This window comes from Rhinolophus sinicus, linkage group LG03 (assembly GCF_036562045.2).
Source record: "Rhinolophus sinicus isolate RSC01 linkage group LG03, ASM3656204v1, whole genome shotgun sequence".
NCBI classification, from domain to species: domain Eukaryota; kingdom Metazoa; phylum Chordata; class Mammalia; order Chiroptera; family Rhinolophidae; genus Rhinolophus; species Rhinolophus sinicus.
Genome location: NC_133753.1, coordinates 40873160 through 40891558, shown reverse-complemented (window position 1 = coordinate 40891558; position 18399 = coordinate 40873160). Strand labels below are relative to the sequence as shown.

Sequence of the window (18399 nt, the reverse complement as noted above, 5' to 3'; positions counted from 1 at the left end):
ATTGAACGGCCTCCTATAGCAGTGCTTCTGAAGTTACCTGTGGGGAAGGACCAGGTTTTTAAAATTTCTAATCTACTGTGGACTGATACTACTCTTGTAAAATAACAGAATCACATTCGTGGCTGTCATGACGATGTCAGATTGCTCTAAAAATTTCTCAATGTGTATTCTCAATTACTGAACTTACTTCACTGTGGACCAGCAACAGCAGTTTGCTGACAAGTGGTCTGCCGACTTATAAGCACTCTTCTATCGTGTTTGAAGCTGTAAAACTTTTTGAGTAGTTTGAATACTCCCTTCGAATCTGTTGTACTGACTCTTCCTCAATTTGTGATTTTCTTAAGTGGAGCTCCTCGCAGAGTTCAGACCACTTTCCAGTCACTAGATTCTGAGTATGAAATTGTACTTGTTCTTGGCGTAAGGACTCACTTAAGCGAACCAACTGTTCTTTTCTGTCTCGGTGCTGTGCTCCCCACCACACAGAGAAGAAGCAGTACCGGGAATCTTACATCAGTGACAACCTGGACCTTGACATGGACCAGCTGGAAAAGCGGTCCCGGGCCAGCGGCAGCAGCGCGGGCAGCATGAAGCACAAGCGCCTGTCTCGTCACTCCACCGCCAGCCACAGCAGTTCCCACACCTCGGGCATCGAGGCAGACACCAAGCCCCGGGACACGGGGCCAGAGGACAGCTACCCTGGCAGCGCCATCCACCGCAAGCTGAAGGCATGCAGCTCAATGACCAGCCATGGCAGCTCCCACACCTCAGGCGTGGAGAGCGGGGGCAAGGACCGCCTGGAAGAGGACTCCCAGGATGATGGTAACCCTTCCGCCAGGCCCGCCCAGCTAACAGCGCTCGCTCAGCCTCACTTGCTAGCGTCTTCTGCTCTCCTAGCTCCCCCCTTCCCCCCAAGCATTGGTTCTATGGAGTTGATGTCTGGAGAGCAGCTAAGAAGCAGTAATAGAGAATAGGAGGTGTCTTGTCACCCTCCCCAATGACTTGGTTGAGTTGTTCGTGTTTGGGAACAGAACATCCCTCTACTCATGCTTCTTTGCCACCACGGAGTTGGGTGGTTGTGAATTCTAAGTGTTCGTGGGTTATAGGAAGTGGAATAGAAGTCAGTCCTACAGCCCTGTGTCTGCACCTCTGATTTCCAAATGAAATAAGCATTGGTTAGGACAACAGGTGGGATGCAGTGATAGTGCCAGAAATGTCTTGAACTTCTACCAAAAAGATTTGAGCCTAGGACATTTGTAAATATTTCTTAAACACCTCCCGTGTCACCAAAACTCTAGGGAGTATAAAGGAAATATTGCACCTGGCTGCTTAACTCTGTGTTGAGGAAATAAGATGAGACCCACAGCCTGTGTCAGCCAAATGTACCATTTGTGTGCATCCTTTTTATTATTTGATTCTTTTTCTGTCTCAAATAATTGCTATAGCAGTCAGCATTGGGGAAAAGATACTGACTCCATTAGGGAAAACACAAAATGTATGTTTAGTTACTATGGAATTCATGTGGATCGCAAATTGAGCCACTAAATGTCCTGAGAGTGGGCAGCTGTGGGAAGTGGGGAGCTTCATGAGTTGCTCACTCTATGTCAACAGTCTGCTTTGGCATTGGGCACACGGCCCGTCAGTCTCAGTTTGCCCTTTGTCATTGCAGCGTGGTAGTACAGCTTTTCTTCTTTCTTAAAGAGTAAAGAATAATTAACAGTCAAGACTGTGGCATTATAAGACATGTAGATAACAGCAATCCTGTGAAAAAGAGAACAAGTAGCGTCTAGTTGATAATGTCCCTAGAGTTTCCTACTGAAGAGTCTCGTTAGCAAATGTGTTTTAAAATATGAATAATGACATAGCCTCCCTCAAAGTGTGGCTTTGAATTATGGTGACCATTTCCCTTTATGTCATTAAGTGTCTTTTCCTCTTTCTGTGTCAGAAATAGAGATGTTGGTTGATGACCCCAGGGACGTGGAGCAGATGAACGAAGAGTCCCTGGGCGTCAGCCCGGACGTGTGCATCTATATCACGGAGGACATGCTCCTCTCGCGGAAGCTGAATGGACATTCTGGTGAGCTCCTACGGGAAGTCCTCCTTAGCGAGTGACTGCCCTGGCCTGGGAAGCAGGTGCCTCAGAAAACACACGTGTGCGATCAGAAACAGGACTGGCATTAGAGCCTTTCCAAGTCAGTGTCATAAACGGCGGGATCATGTGCCTTCGGTGGAGGAAGAGGAAGGGGGAGAAGCACCCGGATTACGAAGTGGCATCTTCTACCCCTTGTTCTGGACAAAGTTGTAAAACAGGATTCTCTCTCTCTCTCTCTCTGTCTCTCTCTCTGTCTCTCTCTCTGTCTCTCTCTCTGTCTCTCTCTCTCTCTCTCTCTCTCTCTGTATTTTAAATGATAATCGGGGAATTACTTAATACATCTGAAAGGGGCCTCACAGACCCTTTAGACTGGCCTCCTTTTTGTAGACGAGAAAACCTGTAGATTAGAGAAGACAAACGCTACTTGCCTAGAAAGAGAAGTCAGGTCTCCAGGTTTGTTTTCCCGCACTGTGTTATACTCGGTACAGGAGTCTGGAGGGAAAAATGTCAAAAAAAGGTGACATAAAAAGACACTTTTAAATTCCATGTTTGATGAATTCTTCCAGAAAACATGCATTCACCGTAACCCGATTATAGGGTTATATAATAGTATATAATATATAATATGTATTTCTATCAAATGAAAGACGTTATCTTTAAAAAACTAGCAGCAGTATGGGTTTTGTTTTTAAACCTCCGTTACTTCTAACTGCTTTGGTTAACATGTCATGAATGAGTCTCTGCTCTTTAGAGAAATGAGCCTTAGGAACCAGCACTGTCAGAATGACCTACATGCTTATTGTTATGCCTGGTACAGCTCTGACTGAGTAAAAGACCCTGTCGGACTGGAGGGACCTGCCATTGCCCTGGCAAGACCCCTGCGAGGCTCACTCCCAGTCCCTGAGAGTGAGCCTCTCCCATGTGCCAGGGCGAGGAATCAGATGAATGCGGCCAGCACTCACTGTCCCTGTCATTCTGGCACGGACTCTGCAACAGCACAAGGAGCCTTTTACTGCAGAATTCCACTTGCTGACCAAGCAGAACCACGGCCGTCACGTGCCCTGCCAGGGACAGACCTGCCACTTGTTGCATAGAATCACTCGGCCTGACCAACAGAGACTCAACAGGCTGGTTGCTCTAGTCATGCTTAGTTCTTATACCCAACTTTTTCTCTTTTTTGCCCATTTGCTTTATTATATTGAATTTTTCCTTATAAATGCATTACAATATATACTAAATGTAAATTCACAATTATGTGCACATTATAGGTACACAAATAGCATACTCTCACTCATTCTCTGTGTGTGTGTAGAGAAAATGGTTTAAAACAATGTACACGAAAGTGCCTATGGGAAGGGGGTATGAGGGAAGCAGTTAACACAAAGATAGTTCACACCAGTCATTTCTGTCCGTTACTAGCAGTGGCTGAATAAAAATCGCGTTAGTCAAGATTCTTTTTTATATAAGGCGGGAAGGCACTTAAGTCATTGGCTTTAAGGATCTGGGACTTGACCTATTCGCTTGCTTCATCGATTTGCAAGAAATATGTCAGTGACCTTCCTTTACATCTCCAGTTCTTGTTGGTTATTTTATCTTCTGAAACATTTTTTGGGGTGCTTCACTCACATGCCACAGACTCATAAGGAAGTGTCAGCCCTGGATTTCTGTTTCCAAAATATTAGCAGGTTGCCTCTGAGGCGATCAGGGGCCCTGTGGCTCTTAGAGATGCAGAACTGATTGTCACTGTGGCCTCTCATTTTGAGCCAGTGGGATCAGCTGCAGGAGGTATGTGTCACAGTGCCCCGTCAGCAAGAAGAGCTTCTGTAAACTGGGGGTGTTTCATAAGCAGGCCCGGTGCCTCGTGCTTTTCATGCATTTGCTCTTTAATCATAAAACATTGCTGATTGTGCTGTTACCAGCCCCATTTTATGAAAGGAGGAGACTAAGACACAGAGTGGCTGAGTAGCTGGCCAGGACACAGAGAATTACTGGTTTGGGCCAGGTTCCCACCCCAATACGTGTGACGCCAGAGACCAGAGCCCTCACCCACTGAGTGGCCAAGTGGAACCAAACTTAGAAGGCAGCGTCACTGTTTAGGTGGCATTACATTCAAAGTTAGTATTATGTGGAAAGTGGGAAAACTTTAGGAGATATAGTAAAGAGATTCCTTTATATCTGCGGTCTTTGTTTCTATTAATAACTTCATCATGCATAGCTTTTAGACGTTTATTTTAGAACATTCACGCTCTAAACTCCTTCCTATACTCAAACCCCACATTTATCTCACTTTCCCCTCCTCCCCCTGACCCCTCCGATTTACTGTAAGACAGAAGATAAAAAGTGTTCCATCCTGTTTGTCCAGCATCAAAAAGGCTCTACCACCAAAAAGTCACAGTGAGATTTTCAGCAGGGTTAATATTTGATCTTTCATTCTTGGTTGTAGTATATGTCAGATATGTGGCAAGAGGTTTGAATAATTTGAAGTCTTAATTTTTTTTTTCTCTGTGTTTTACTTTAGGGTTGATTGTAAAAGAAATCGGTTCTTCCACCTCCAGCTCCTCAGAAACAGTTGTCAAACTTCGTGGCCAGAGTACCGATTCTCTTCCACAGGTATGGAAGGAATTGAAAATTTAAGTAGGAACTTGACATTTATGTTTATATAAATAAGTGAAAATTAAAAATCCTAAGGAAATGATTCTTACCAGATACATACATTCTACTTTTACTCTGAATTTGTTTCCATTTTGTTTGCTAGTTCCATTTTGAGTTCATTTTGTTTTTAGATAAATTATGTACTTTGTTTCACACTTTTGTAGGTGGGAAGGGAAGCCTCTAGCCTTCAGGCTTTAGGTTAAGTGTGTGTGTGTGTGTGTGTGTGTGTGTGCGCGCGCGCGCGCGCGTGTGTGTGTGTGTGTGTGTGTGTGTTGATTGACCTCCACAATTTGTCAGGTATGTTGTTGGCAGAAATGTTTTTATATTCTGATTATTCCATTCAGAGTGAATTTTCAAAGTATGCTAAGCAAGAGTATTTGATAACCTGTGTTCACTGGTTAGACTGTTACCATGTCAAAAGGTAAATTAAAATACTCTGATACTCATGGTTGCCATGTTTGGATATAATGGACAACTTATATTAACATCTATTTTCCGAGAACTCTCCCATCTTTCTTTTTATGTCTCTCTTTCTTGGGTTCTCTCTATTTTTTTTTTCCTTCTGTGTGTTTCTGTCTTTTATTGCTTTCTCTTGCATTCTGGCAGTCTTGGCCTCCAACATTTTTCTCTCTTTCTTCCTTTTTTTCCCCAGTGGTCCTTTCTCTCTTCTACTTCTACTTTAAGTAGCCATAATGTAAACTGACATTTTATTAAATATTCTTCTGAAAACTCCAGTGAGTAATTTTTAAAGCAGTAGGTGGAGTACGATTAGGTGTATGAGCTCCAGTTTCAAAGCCTGGGTTTGCACCCGTGCTCCGCCAGGCGTTAGCTCTTATTGTAAATGTTTGTGGGGCACCGCTGAGAGTCAGATTCCACACCTACAAAATGGGGAGCGCATTCTGTGCCTGCCTTGAGGATTTGTGGTGATAATCTATTGAATTCTCTGTGTGACATCTCATTGGCGCCCAGGGAGACGGCATCAGTACAAGGGATCCTCAGCTTCAGGGAGTGCTCGGGTTGACACTTCCTAGTAAAATACTGTTGTGCTCAGACACTCTTCTCCCCTCCTGGGACTTTTGCCTCCAGCAAAAGTGGTATCTTACTCTAACAAGGTTGGCCTTTGTGGTGTTCAGCAACAAAAGTTGGAGAGATAACGCCTCCTTTCCTTAAATAACCCACTTAGTATCTTCCATTCGTATAATTACCTGAGCCATTTTTAACCTATTTATATTTTCAGCCAGTACCACCTCTTGGGATAACGAGTTCCAAAAGTCTGCTACCTGCTGTGTGAACCATTTGGCAGAACACGGCCCTTGCAGTGTTCAAGAGCTGCCTCTCAGTCGGGCGCTTGCCTATCAGCCTTTTCTGCACCAGGAACACTTCATATTATTTTTCCACCCAAGAATTCTGGCTTTTAAAAAAAATAGTTCTTCAAACTGTGTTTCTTGAGTAATAATTAGTTTGTTTTCCCATTTCCTATTAATATAATCACAGACCTCAGCATGAGAATGTTGCCACCTTGAGCTGCCACATCCTAGTGAAAAAACAAAGAAACTATCTTTACCTATGCAGCCTTATGTTCAGATAATTGCTTGATTTCTGAGATGCTAGAGATAGATTCCTGTTGCGTTTTACTTGTCTGTGTCTTGGATTACTCATCTATAAAATGGGGAGAATAATAGCACTTGCTTCAGAGCCAATAGGAAGATTAAATGAGTTAATAATACATGTAGGGTGTTTAGATCAGGGTCTAGCACATAATAAAGGCTCAGTAAATATTAGCTCCTATTATTGTTGGTGGTGATGCTGATATTTCCCCACCAGGACCTCAGGCCCGGAGACCTCAGATTGGAAACCACTTTCTAACATATAGAGAGATTCCTTAACCTTTTATGATTCTGCAGCCCCTCTGTCTACAGGGCAAATGTTGCTAACCTTTCACTGTAGTCTACTCTTGACATTATTTCAGCCTCCCCTTGTTTTTACAGACTATATGTCGAAAACCAAAGACTTCCACCGATCGACATAGCTTGAGCCTTGATGACATCAGACTCTACCAGAAAGACTTCTTGCGCATTGCAGGTCTGTGTCAAGACACGGCTCAGAGTTACACTTTCGGATGTGGCCATGAACTGGATGAAGAAGGCCTCTACTGCAACAGCTGCTTGGCTCAGCAGTGTGTCAACATCCAAGATGCTTTCCCAGTCAAAAGAACCAGCAAATACTTTTCTCTGGATCTCACTCATGATGAAGTTCCAGAGTTTGTTGTATAAAGTACGTCTGCGTGCAGCTATCCGGCAGCCTGCTGTTTTGCTAGAGGCTGTGAAAGCCATGGGTTCTTTCTTTACATGTTTCTTGTGCCATATTTTTTTCACCCCAAACGCAGCTCGCTCTTTATGATATTTGTGATGGAAATAAAAGCCTTGGGACAATTGCACTTTAAGTATTGCGCAGAAGTAGAAGAGAATGTACAGCAAGACAAGTGCCCGGAAGTCCGTGATCCTTTGGAAAGCAAATGTGCTTTACTGGTTACCAAGCCTTCAGGATATTGAATGGTGGTGTTTTTGTTCATTGTTGTTTTTTAATTCAGTTACATATAACAGCACATTTTTTTTTTTAAATCATGTGAACGATGTCGTTAGGTTTATTTGTTTGCTTGTAAATTTTTTTTATCACTCCCTCATGAAATGCTCATGTTTTGAGGGAGGAGAGAGAAGAGTCTCTCTTTTTTTAATGGAGAGACCTTGCCTAGTACACAGCCATTGCCGCCTCACTGGGGCTGTCCCAAAATGAACACTAATGAAGCAGTCAAAAGCATTTGGTTCTAGCAAGCCAAAGATACGTACGTAACAGGAGTGCAGCCCAGGGTCAAGAAGACGTGACGTAAGCAATAACCAGAAGCCTGTGCATGTTGTGATGCCGTGTGACTCCTTCACACCCAGTCAGTGCCATGTCCTCCTCCTGCTCTTCTGGAAAAGTCTAGGACTCAGTTGACTTCCTCATCCAAGTAACAGATCGATGGTGTTCAAGTCATAATGTATTTTGTGGAGTTTCCAACCCTGTTTTCTGTTAAAATTATGGAAGTGACTTAGAAAATGTTTGCGCTTGGTGTCTTTTTTTTTTTTTTAAATCAAGAACAAATTGTGGTAATGCTAGTTTCTACTTAACCAAAAATACCCTGACTATACGTATATGTTATTATACATATATAAATACATGAGATTGTGCGTGTTTATATGTGTTTAAAGCTTACTGCTTCATTTTCACTTCCATGACTAGCTTGCATACATGGTCTTGTTTAATATGGAAGATGCGTCATTGAATGAATGATACCTGCGGACAATCAGTTGACATACATAGAGTTAAAAATGACTATTTTCTCCTGTGTCTTTTGCCATTCTTCTCAACCCAGGGTGCATACTAGAATTATTTGGGGAGCTTTAAAAAAATACCTAACAATGTCTGGGTCCCACGTCCAGTGAATTAAATCAGTCTCTTGTGGTAAAACCCGGGTGGAATTGCCTTTTCTTTTGAAGTTCTCCAAATGGAGCTAATATGCAGCAGAGTTGAAAACCACTGATCTAGAGGGTGTCTTTGTATTAATTTTGAAGTAAAAACATACAGAAAAGGCCATTTTTTAAGACAGTTACTGCCACTGCTGTTAGGACATATAGTGAAACCAAGTCAGGAGAATGAACTCACTAACCTTTAAATGTACAGTAACAATGTTGCGTGCACTTCAAGAGAGTCCTTTCGCACAATGTCTTTCTATGAAATGTTTTTAATGATTTCATATTTAAAACATTTGTTTACCATATTTTGATATACCATTTTTCTATATACCAGGTTTTATTAAAAAAGAAACTATATATTATTTTCTAAAGAAACTCATATTTTTATACAAAATTAAGTTTTCAGGTAACAAAGAAATAGATTTAGGGTACAGAACATGCAGTGTTACCCACAGATGGGAGTCAGTATTATAAACACACGGAGAACATGAGCAAGCTCCACCTGTGCAACCCCTCGAATGTCCCCATATGGATGTGACAGGGCAGTGTGTGCACAACAAGCCTGGTCAAATCAGTTTAACTTGACACTTTCAAAGGAACAAACTTCTATAGTGTTCTGTAGTCATGAAATTATTTTACTTTTATCAAATGTTTTAAAAGAACCAAAGTTTCACATATCAGAATGTATAAAAGTATCTCAGTCTCTGTATAAAAAGGATGAAAGTATGAAAGGATTATTTAATGTCTCTTTTACTTATAAGTCATTAAATAATCCATCATTTTTTACAGATGCTCAAGAGACAGATCCTGGTGAAGTTTGATTCTAAAGAGCCCAGGTCATAATGTGGTACATTTCCTTAGCTCTTGTAGTCATCAAGAAAAAACATATTTCATTACTTAGGTAGTGCTTTATACTTATTTTCTCTCTCCTTCAGCCAGAATCAAGTCTTCAGGGTTTTGCCAGCACTGTTGGTGGTTTTGCACACCTTCTTTCTAATTGGATTTTGAACAGTCTTGTGGGTTTTCAAAAATAAAACATGCTAAGGACATTTTTATTTTTGCTTTTGGATCCACTGTTTGCAGCAGAATTATATATATGTATATGAAAATCCATTTTGAATACCTACATTTTTGTATTTGGAAATTGTTTTAAAAAATAAAAAAAAGGAAAAGTATAAAGCTGTTATTTATTCTGCATTTGTTAATATCCATTGCTAGTTAGTATACCGATTTGGTATATTTTGCCTCTACACATCTACATATGTATGTGCAACAGTGAGCTTTATATCTACATAAACTGTCAATAATCCTTTCTGTGAAAGGATCATCATATCAGGATGATACCAAAAGTGTGTTAAAAAAAAAAAAAAAAACTACGTTATTTTGTAATTATTCTTGTAGGCATTTCATGGTAAGATTAACAGTCAATAAAGTTAGTTTTTATTTGTCTTGAAGTGCATTTTTTTGTTATACTTCTCAGTTAAGCAAGAAGCATGAAAGAATGAATGTTTTCTTTGTGTTCTTCTTTAATCGTGCACATTAAAAGTCAATATAAAGTTCCAGTGTGACCGAATTCTGAGCAAAACAGTCCTCATGATGATGATAGCAATAGCCGATGCTGAGCCCTGCCATGTCCCAGACCCTGCTCCACATGTGTTAAAAGTTCATTGTTAACTCGTTTACTCCTTGTCTTCCCAGAGGCAGGTACCATTACTGTTCTTGGAGATGAAGGAAACAAGGCTCCAAGAGGCTAAGTCCGAGAGGTCGTGGCAGTCAGCCACTATTCAGTCCCACATTGTGTTGCTGAAAGGACTCTACTTATCAAATAGAATATTTTTTATTTTTTAAATTAAAATAACTACTTTAACTTTGCCCTTAAAACAGTCATCATTAGAGTCATGCTTTTAATGTAAAAACAAAAATCAAAACTAAGTGGTTGCATTTAAAAGCACACATTTACAACACTGAATGTGAGGACAACATGGCATAAAGGACAAAGCCCAGAGCGTAGTGTCTATAGACAGGATTCTGAAATGCCCCTGCTATCCTAAAAGAAAATCCATTACCTGTATTTCTTGGCTATAAAAATGGGAATACTAATTCAAAGGACCACTAGGGGTTAAAGAAGGTGATAGGTATAATATGCTCTGGATGACTAAGGTAGGAGAGAGAAAGGTTTTCAAATCTAACAAACATTTAACTTTTATATACTTGAGCCATGTGGTCATTTGGAAGCATGAAATCCAAAACAAAAGCTTTCTTGTGGGGTGTTACCCATGTATCTTGCAGAGTATCTGGTAAATTGTAAGTGAAATGGAGGCAAGGGAAGAAAATACCTGTTTATCTTACTATGTGTCTGATAGTTCTCCTCAGAACGCTTCAAGGAGTTGCCACCCTCATTTTATAGCTGAGGAAATAAACTTGCCCAAGATCCTATAGCTAGTAATTGATAGGCCAGAGTTTTAAACCCAAATCTGTCTCCAAAATCTTTGCTTTTTCTACTACATACACCGTGTTATCCATTGCCCTTAGAGGTAGCTCAGAACTTAATAGGGAAGACAGACTTAAAATTTTGATAGTGTGATAAATGAAATTCATTTTTTTGTGCACTGTATTTGTTTTGAGTACCCACTCTTTGCCAGGTATATACAAGGTTTACATAGGTATATTGCTTTGGCACAGGCAGTGAAGACCTAAGGGGTGGGAACGAGAGGTGGGAAGATCAGGGAAGGTTTTACTCAGAAGAACAGCATTGAATGGGGACTTCTGGTAGGGAGGGGTGGGGTACAAGCTATCCAGGCAAAGGCTTAGAAACTGGAGAGAAACAAGATGAGCTTACTGCCTAGAGAGAGTTTCCAGGCAACAGTGAGGGAGGAGGAACCCAAACAGATCCCAGTGGTCTCCCTGAATTGTGAAGGCAGAGTGGAGAACGCAGGGGGGCCAATGGAACTAGAATTCAAAGGGCAGAGTACCAGAGAAGAGAGAGCTGCACAGAGCAAGAGGGAGGGGGAGAGGGAGAGAGACTGAGACAATACACTCTGGAGATCTGTAGGAGGTTCTCCTCAAGTCTTCAGCTGAGTACTGATCAGCATACTCATGTGAGTTCAAAGGTATCTGGGATTGGGGAGAGAACCACGAGAAAAAGGCAAAACAATCCCTGGAGCTCACATAGGGCCAGAAATAGTTTGTGTTTCCCCTATCTGGAGGGGAAAAAAAACCTTGCAATATATGGGGCATCTTGTAAAATACCCAGAAGGGTATTTTCCAAGACTAAAGATTGCTATGGCCCTGCCTAACAAAGCTTAAAAAGCAAGCCTTTTTCAATATTGAAAGAAAAGTGCTGTCAGCATAGAATTCTATACCCAGCAAAAATCTCTTTCAAAAACAAAATAAAAATTTTTTCAGGCCTGCAAAAGCTGAAAGAATTCAACACCAGCAGATCTGCATAAGAAATGTTATTAGAAGTCTTTCAGGCGAAAAGAAAATACCAGATGAAAAACTTGATCTGCACAAAGAATGAAGAGCCCTAGACATGGTAAATATGTGGGTAAATATAAAACAAATTTTTTCATATTTTAAGTCTATTTAAAAAAATGAATGACCATTTAAAACAAAAATAAAAACAATGTACTATGGAGTTTATAACATATGTAAAGAATAAAATGTATGAACACAATAGCAAAAAGACCAGGAAAGGGAAATGACAGTACTATACTATTGTAAGTTTCTTATACCATATTTGAAGTGGTATAATATTACTTGCAGGTGGATTATGATAGCTTAAAGATGTATACTATAAAATCTAAAGCAACCACTAAAAATAAAACAGAGGCATAAGAGATAAAATAAAAATTACCAAACCAAGAGAAGATAAAGAGGGGGGAAAAAACAAAAACCAAATAGAACAAGTAAAAAACAAAATAGCAAGTTGGTATATTTAAACACAACCATATTAATAATCAATTAAATGTAAAATTTACCCAAAGACATTTAGAAGGAATAGCCAAGCATTTTTTGAACTATAAACCCAATGAGAACATAGTTACTTTTCTAAATGCGAAACACACTGTAGAGTTCATGTTATTAATGATACTGACTCAAGGATTGGCAAATTTGTTTCTATAAAGGGCCAAATAGCAAATATTTTAGGCTTTACAGGCCATATGTTCTCTGTTACAACTACTCAACTCTGCCATTATAGTGTGAAAGCAACCATAGACAATATGTAAACAAATGAGTATGGCTGTGTTTCAGTAAAACTTTATTTACCAAACAGGCAGGAGGCTGGATTTAACCCACAGGCTGGGGCTTGCCAATTTCTGATTTAGAGCAATGTAATAAACCAGAAGCAGACCAATATATAAAAGGGAACTTAGTAAATGAAATAGGTAGCATTTCAAATCATAGGGGAAAGGATGGCTTATTCAGTAGTTAGTGCGAGAAAAATGATCTGTTCTTTTGAAAAATAACATTAGATCTCAACTTTGTACCATTCACAAAAAGAAGTTAAAGAGCTAAACTTTAAAAAAATTCAAACTATAAAAGTATTAGAGGGCAACAGAGAAAAATATATTTATAAACTTGGGGTTGGGGAAGCTTTCCTAAAATAAACGGTACTCACAAGTCACAAAAAAGCAAAGTTGATAAATTTGAGTACAAAAATTGTTTAAACTTACAATCTACAAATTGTAAATGTCTTTGGGTAAATTTTGCATTTGATTATTGATATGGTTGGGTTTAAATGTAACTCTTAAAAACTGCCTGAAAATAGATGTCCCTAAAGATAGGTGAGAGACAGAAAATATCTGCAACTTTTATAACAAACAATTAACATCTGTCGCATTTAAAGATATTCTATAAATCGATAAGAAAAATACAAACAATACAGTAGAAATATGGGGAAAATATGACTGGGAAATTCACAGAAGAAATTTTAAAAACAGCTAATAAAAAAAACAAACAGCTAATAAATACATGAAAAGCTATTTAATCTCACCAATAACAAGGTAACCCAACATTAATATACTGATAAGATATTTTTTACCTATTGGCAAATTAACCAATCAAATTGGCAAAGTTAAGACAATTGATTATATCCAGTGTTGGTAAGAGTGTGAAGAAATAGATTCTTTTATAATTTTTTATAGGAGTATAAATTAGTATAGCATTTTGTAGGACTATTTTGAATAAAGACAACTTGCAACTCAGCAATTTATTTCTAGATATTTATCCTACAGAAATAAAAACATAAAAATGACTTAATAGTATTAATTTGAAAAAGAAACATGTAATATAATATGGTCTGTGTCAAATAAATACTGGGACAATCTTATTGTGGTATAGTATGCAGCAGTTAAAAATAAATGATTTAGAAGTACAGACATTAAAAGATCTTTAGCATATGCTGTTAAGCATGAAAACAAAGGCACAATGCAGTACACTAGTGTAATATGAAAAGACAAGGCATGTAATTATATGTGTTTAAATGTAAGTAAGTGCATGAAAAATGACCTTGAAGAACATATAACAGACTAATCTATGGGTAACTGAAGAGGAGAGTGACTAATGACAGGGGAGGAAAGGGGACTTAACCTTTTTTTGTTTGTTTGTTTTAACTCCATATTCTCGGGGGGAAAAAGAAACAAGGCAGGGAGTAAAAATACTTTGGAGAAAAACAGCCTATTATTATTCTCAGAGAGAAAATATTGTACTTAGAAAATTGGAGAACATTGCTATATGGGTAAAGATATAGAGAATTATGAGTTCTTCAAAATATGATAGCCAAAATAAACATTCCAATGGAAGAGTTGAAAGATAAAGGAAATCTCTCAGAAAGCAGAATAAAAACATACTACGGTAGATGTTAACATACATGCATCTATACAAATAGCTTACATACATACATGAAATGAAGGGGAAATCTTACAAGAAAAAATTTCAGAACCCAAAGTCATACATTTCCAAACTGAAAAAAAAAAAAAGCAAGGAATGCATAGAAAATGAGTAACAAAGACCAAGCCAGGACATAGCATTATACAATTTTAAATAATAGGGATAAAGAAAATAATCCTGAAAGCTTCCATATATTTACCTCGATCCCTTGTTCAGTTTGTTTTTTTTTAAGATTTTTTTTAGAGTAGTTTTTTGTTCACAGCAAAATTGAGTGGAAAGTATAAAGATTTCCTATGTAAAGAGATTTCTTATACACCCTTTGCCACCCCACCCCCCGCTACCCCCACCCCCCCGCTTTCACCACCACCACCACACACACAGCATAGGTTTTTTTGAAAAAGGAAGGAAGGGAAGTGGGAAGGGAAGGAAAGGTCGGAGGAAGGAATGAAGGAAAGGAACGGGGAAGGGAGGGAAGGACGGAGGAAAGGATGAAGGAAGGAAGAAAGGAAGGAAGGAAAGAAGAAAGTGAGAAAGAAACGGAGAGAGGGAGAGGGAAGAAAAAGGGAAAGGAAAGGTAGAAAGAGAGAAAGGAAGTCATATATAAAGAATAAGGACACAGAATGGAATCAATATTTTCAGTAGTAACACAGAAAACTGGAATACAGTGAACAATGCTTTAAAAATTCGGAGGGAAGTGGTTTTCAACCTAGAGTTGTAGAATGAATTAATCAAGTAGAAAAGTACAATAAAGACATTGAAGTTTTTTAAAGTTTATGTCCCATATCTTCATACTCAGAAATCTACTGAAGGATGTACATGCTTCCACGAGATGGGGGAGTAAATTAATTAAGAGGAAGATAAATATGAAACCCAGGAAACAGAAGCCCTGGTACAGGGGAGAAGCAAAGGGAAGACACAGGTTTGAAGCTGAGCAACAAGTCCAAATAGGAGCAGGGAAACGGAGGGTTCCCTGAGGGGTGTCTCCAGGAGGAAAATAAAACTGATGAATTGCTCAATGATTAGAGTAGAACATATTATTGAGAGGGGTTTCATAGTTCTGTGAAGAACATGGGAAATTTTGAGGCTATACCTATACATAAACTAACTGAGCAAACAAAAAGAGGAAATTATTAACTCTGAGAACAAAATATTGAAGAAAAACATATAGTCATAGTATACTACAATGGGCTCAATTAATACTTGCACAGTCATAATGTAAATATTATTATAATACTGATTTAATAAAAGGAACATAACTATTAGGAGCAGAGGGAAATTCTGGGTGGGGTGGTGAGAGAGAAAATGTTTAAAAGTGCTGTCTTCCCAACTTCCATAATAGGAAGTTGACAGATAATATTCCAAATTGAAAAAGCAGTATACAAATATTATGAGAATATTACTTAGAAATATGGAGGTAAATACTTATCTTCTAAAACCACCTCAAGAGTTCAAAGTGTTAGTGTCTGGGAAGGGAAGGAAGAGGAAATTGCTTTTGTTGTTGTTAGAGCCTTTGTAGTACATTTGACTTTCAAATTTTGTAGATGTATTAATTAAAATGTTTTTTAAATTTCTTTTTCAGATGATAACAATTATTTCAGTCACTAGCGTGGAACCCTGGGTTCCTAGAGACCATAAAGAGAAAAGGACCAGCAATTGGAAGCAAGGTGTTTTGAGTAGGCTGTTAAATTTGTCTCGAATGAACAGAGTACTTGGGCGCGGAGCCCAGGAGGTGGAATGGAAGAGTGAAGCTGTTGTTCCTTTAGACTTGGGCTCTTCCTGACAACACATGCAGGCTATTCTGGGAGGTGTTGAGATATTAATGAAAAGAGCTTTGGGGAGCCACATGGGAGTTGTTTGTAGTGAAAGTGCCAGAAGCGGGCTGGATCTCCCTTCTTCCCTACACACTGGGAAGCGTGGGGTGGATGCCCAGTGAAAGCGATCTGGCTCCTGTTTCCTTGGTGAGAACAGTCAGCAGATGGATGTCTGGTAACCCAAAGCCTTTACTGAACAGGCTCAAGTCAATTGCTCCACCTGGCATGGGGCTGGGGCTGACTTAAGTTTCAGCCACAGCCCCTCGGGGCTAATGACAAAATATGGGGCAGAAGACTGAACCTGAGGCCTGGTAGTGGAGGGTGGGGGTGGAGACACAAAGGTTATCAGGATGGCAGGAGATCGTTGATCATTCTATCCCTAGTACAAGGGTTCAAAAACCCAAATGATGGTCAGAAGCTCCAACGAAGCTTTTTGAAAAGAGCTTTATGTCCTGGCCTCGCACCGCACGTACTGATCAGGACCTTGAGGGGTGAGGCCCAGGATTCTGAGGCCCCCATTCGTTCCTCTAACCATTCCTGAAAGTCCCGGCGTCAGTTTCAGACCACTCCTGCCTCTGGCCCCAAAGCTGTCTGCTCCCTATTTCAGCCGTTTCTTTACTTACTTCTTTATTTGTAATTCAGATGCAGCGGGAATTTTCTGAAACCCAGAGGTAAAAATCTGCTTTTTACCAGGGGTTGGACAGCTTCGGTCAGTTGTGAAGTTGTGCTATAGGAGAAGCAGGTGCGTCCTGGGAGGGGTTAGAGCAAAGCTCTCCTGTAGATTGTGGCCATTTTTATTCCCATCATCCATCTTCAGTGAGAACTTCTGAAAGGCAACTGAGAGATTCAATGACAAATATTTATTTCCCCTTTGATAGCCTCCGAGGTCTGAGTATTGGGGACAGGGGGCCATCAGGGGCAGGCCAGGCCACCGTGCTTTTTGCTCAGCACCAAGAGAGGGCACTGGAAATGACAGTGCCTGAATGGGCTTAACGCAGTTATGGAAGACATGAGCTCTGCTTTGGGAAACCATGTCTTCTCACCAGGAACTGGGGTAGTATGAAGGGAATTCTAGAGAGTGAAAAGCAGCTCTTCCCCACCCCACAAATGAACAGGAAGTGGTGGCTGGATGTTTTTTTAATCTGAGTTGCTAGGCACTGTCTTCAGGTTCTCGGGGCCCTCCACAGATGATTTTCCCATTGGGTTTTGTTATTTGCAATCACAACGGCCACCGCATCAAGGCCAGGCTAACCCAAAATCTACAGTAGATTTTCTAGGATGAAGAAGATCAATGAGAAAATTTAGTAATTGAGGGTTAGCAGAGCCTTATCTTTAAAATATGCACCAGGTTGTAAACTTCATGAAGGCAGAAGCTATGTCTTTCTTGCTCACCACTGCATCCCGAGGAATTAGCATCACGCTGGCATAGAAGGGGTACTTGACAAATGTCAAGTGAAGCAGTGGGTGGAAGTTCCACAGCCATGGGCCAACGTGCCAGGTAGGCTCGGTAGAAACCACAGAAAGTCCTCTCTCCCTGAAATATACTTCCTCTGGTCTTTCTCTTCATTCCAACCAGCTTCATGACCCCTCCTCAGAAAGTTCTTCCCTGAACAACCTCTCAGAAACTGGCCTCTCCATGCATCTCTACCACATAACCCTTTTTACTTTAGTAGCACTAGTCACAATCTCCAGTTCTCTGATTCACTCATTCATTTATATATTATTCGTTGATTATCTGCCTCCTAAATCATAAGATCAGCACTGTGAGTGTGATGACCTCATGAATCTTGCTTCGCCCGCCCACAGCACCTAGAACAGGTTCTCGGCACAGCAAGCCCTCAGTGAAGCTGAGCTGAAGGAATAAAGTAACATTAGATTATGAGAAGAGTGACATTTTCTCAATTCTGAAACACACTTTTTATTGATTCTGGATCTGGGCTGCACTTGACAATGGATGTGCATATTTGTTGTTGGATTTCACACCCCTCCTCCCTGAAAAGCTGTTCATACACCAGGGTGCTTATGTTGTGAGATGGTTCTTAGTACCAACAAAAGACAACAAACAAGGATTATCTTGAGCAGAGAACTTAGCTGCCTCTAAATCCAGGATGCTTTTTCTGAGCAAAGAGGAGGAGAGAGGAACATCAAAGGGGAAAAAATAAGGAAAGCAGTGCGCAGAAGTGCTTAGAAGGAGCTCAAACATGAAAGGAATCAGGAGAAGGAAGGGCCGGCTTGCAGTGGTGCTCACCCTACACTGGCCGTAGGAATTCTCCTTCATCTCCAGCCCCTTCATCGTACTTCGGGTGTTTATTCATGTAGCCAAGAGTACCTGTGTCACCTCGGGTATGCCAGAGACCACACATCTGATGGTCCACAGCCCTGAGGTTGTCTCTACAGCCCAGATCATCCTGTCCGCCTGTTTGCATCCTGGGCACAACACAAA

General features: G+C 40.2%; 1 protein-coding gene across 4 annotated transcripts in view; it reads left to right on the top strand.

Annotated features, from left to right (window-relative positions):
* FRMD6 (FERM domain containing 6) overlaps positions 1–9701 on the top strand; it is a 212507-nt gene extending 202806 nt beyond the window's left edge. For 2 of the 4 annotated variants that reach the window (XM_019725689.2, XM_019725687.2), the window contains exons 11-14: positions 484–819; positions 1943–2074; positions 4608–4699; positions 6730–9701. In XM_019725689.2, coding sequence (XP_019581248.1) covers positions 484–819; positions 1943–2074; positions 4608–4699; positions 6730–7014 — 845 coding nt within the window. In that variant the 3' untranslated portion in view covers positions 7015–9701. The remainder of the gene's footprint in view (positions 1–483; positions 820–1942; positions 2075–4607; positions 4700–6729) is intronic. The other 2 variants (XM_074327478.1, XM_074327479.1) reach the window with 1 other exon arrangement.
* Positions 9702–18399: the final 8698 nt, after the last annotated feature.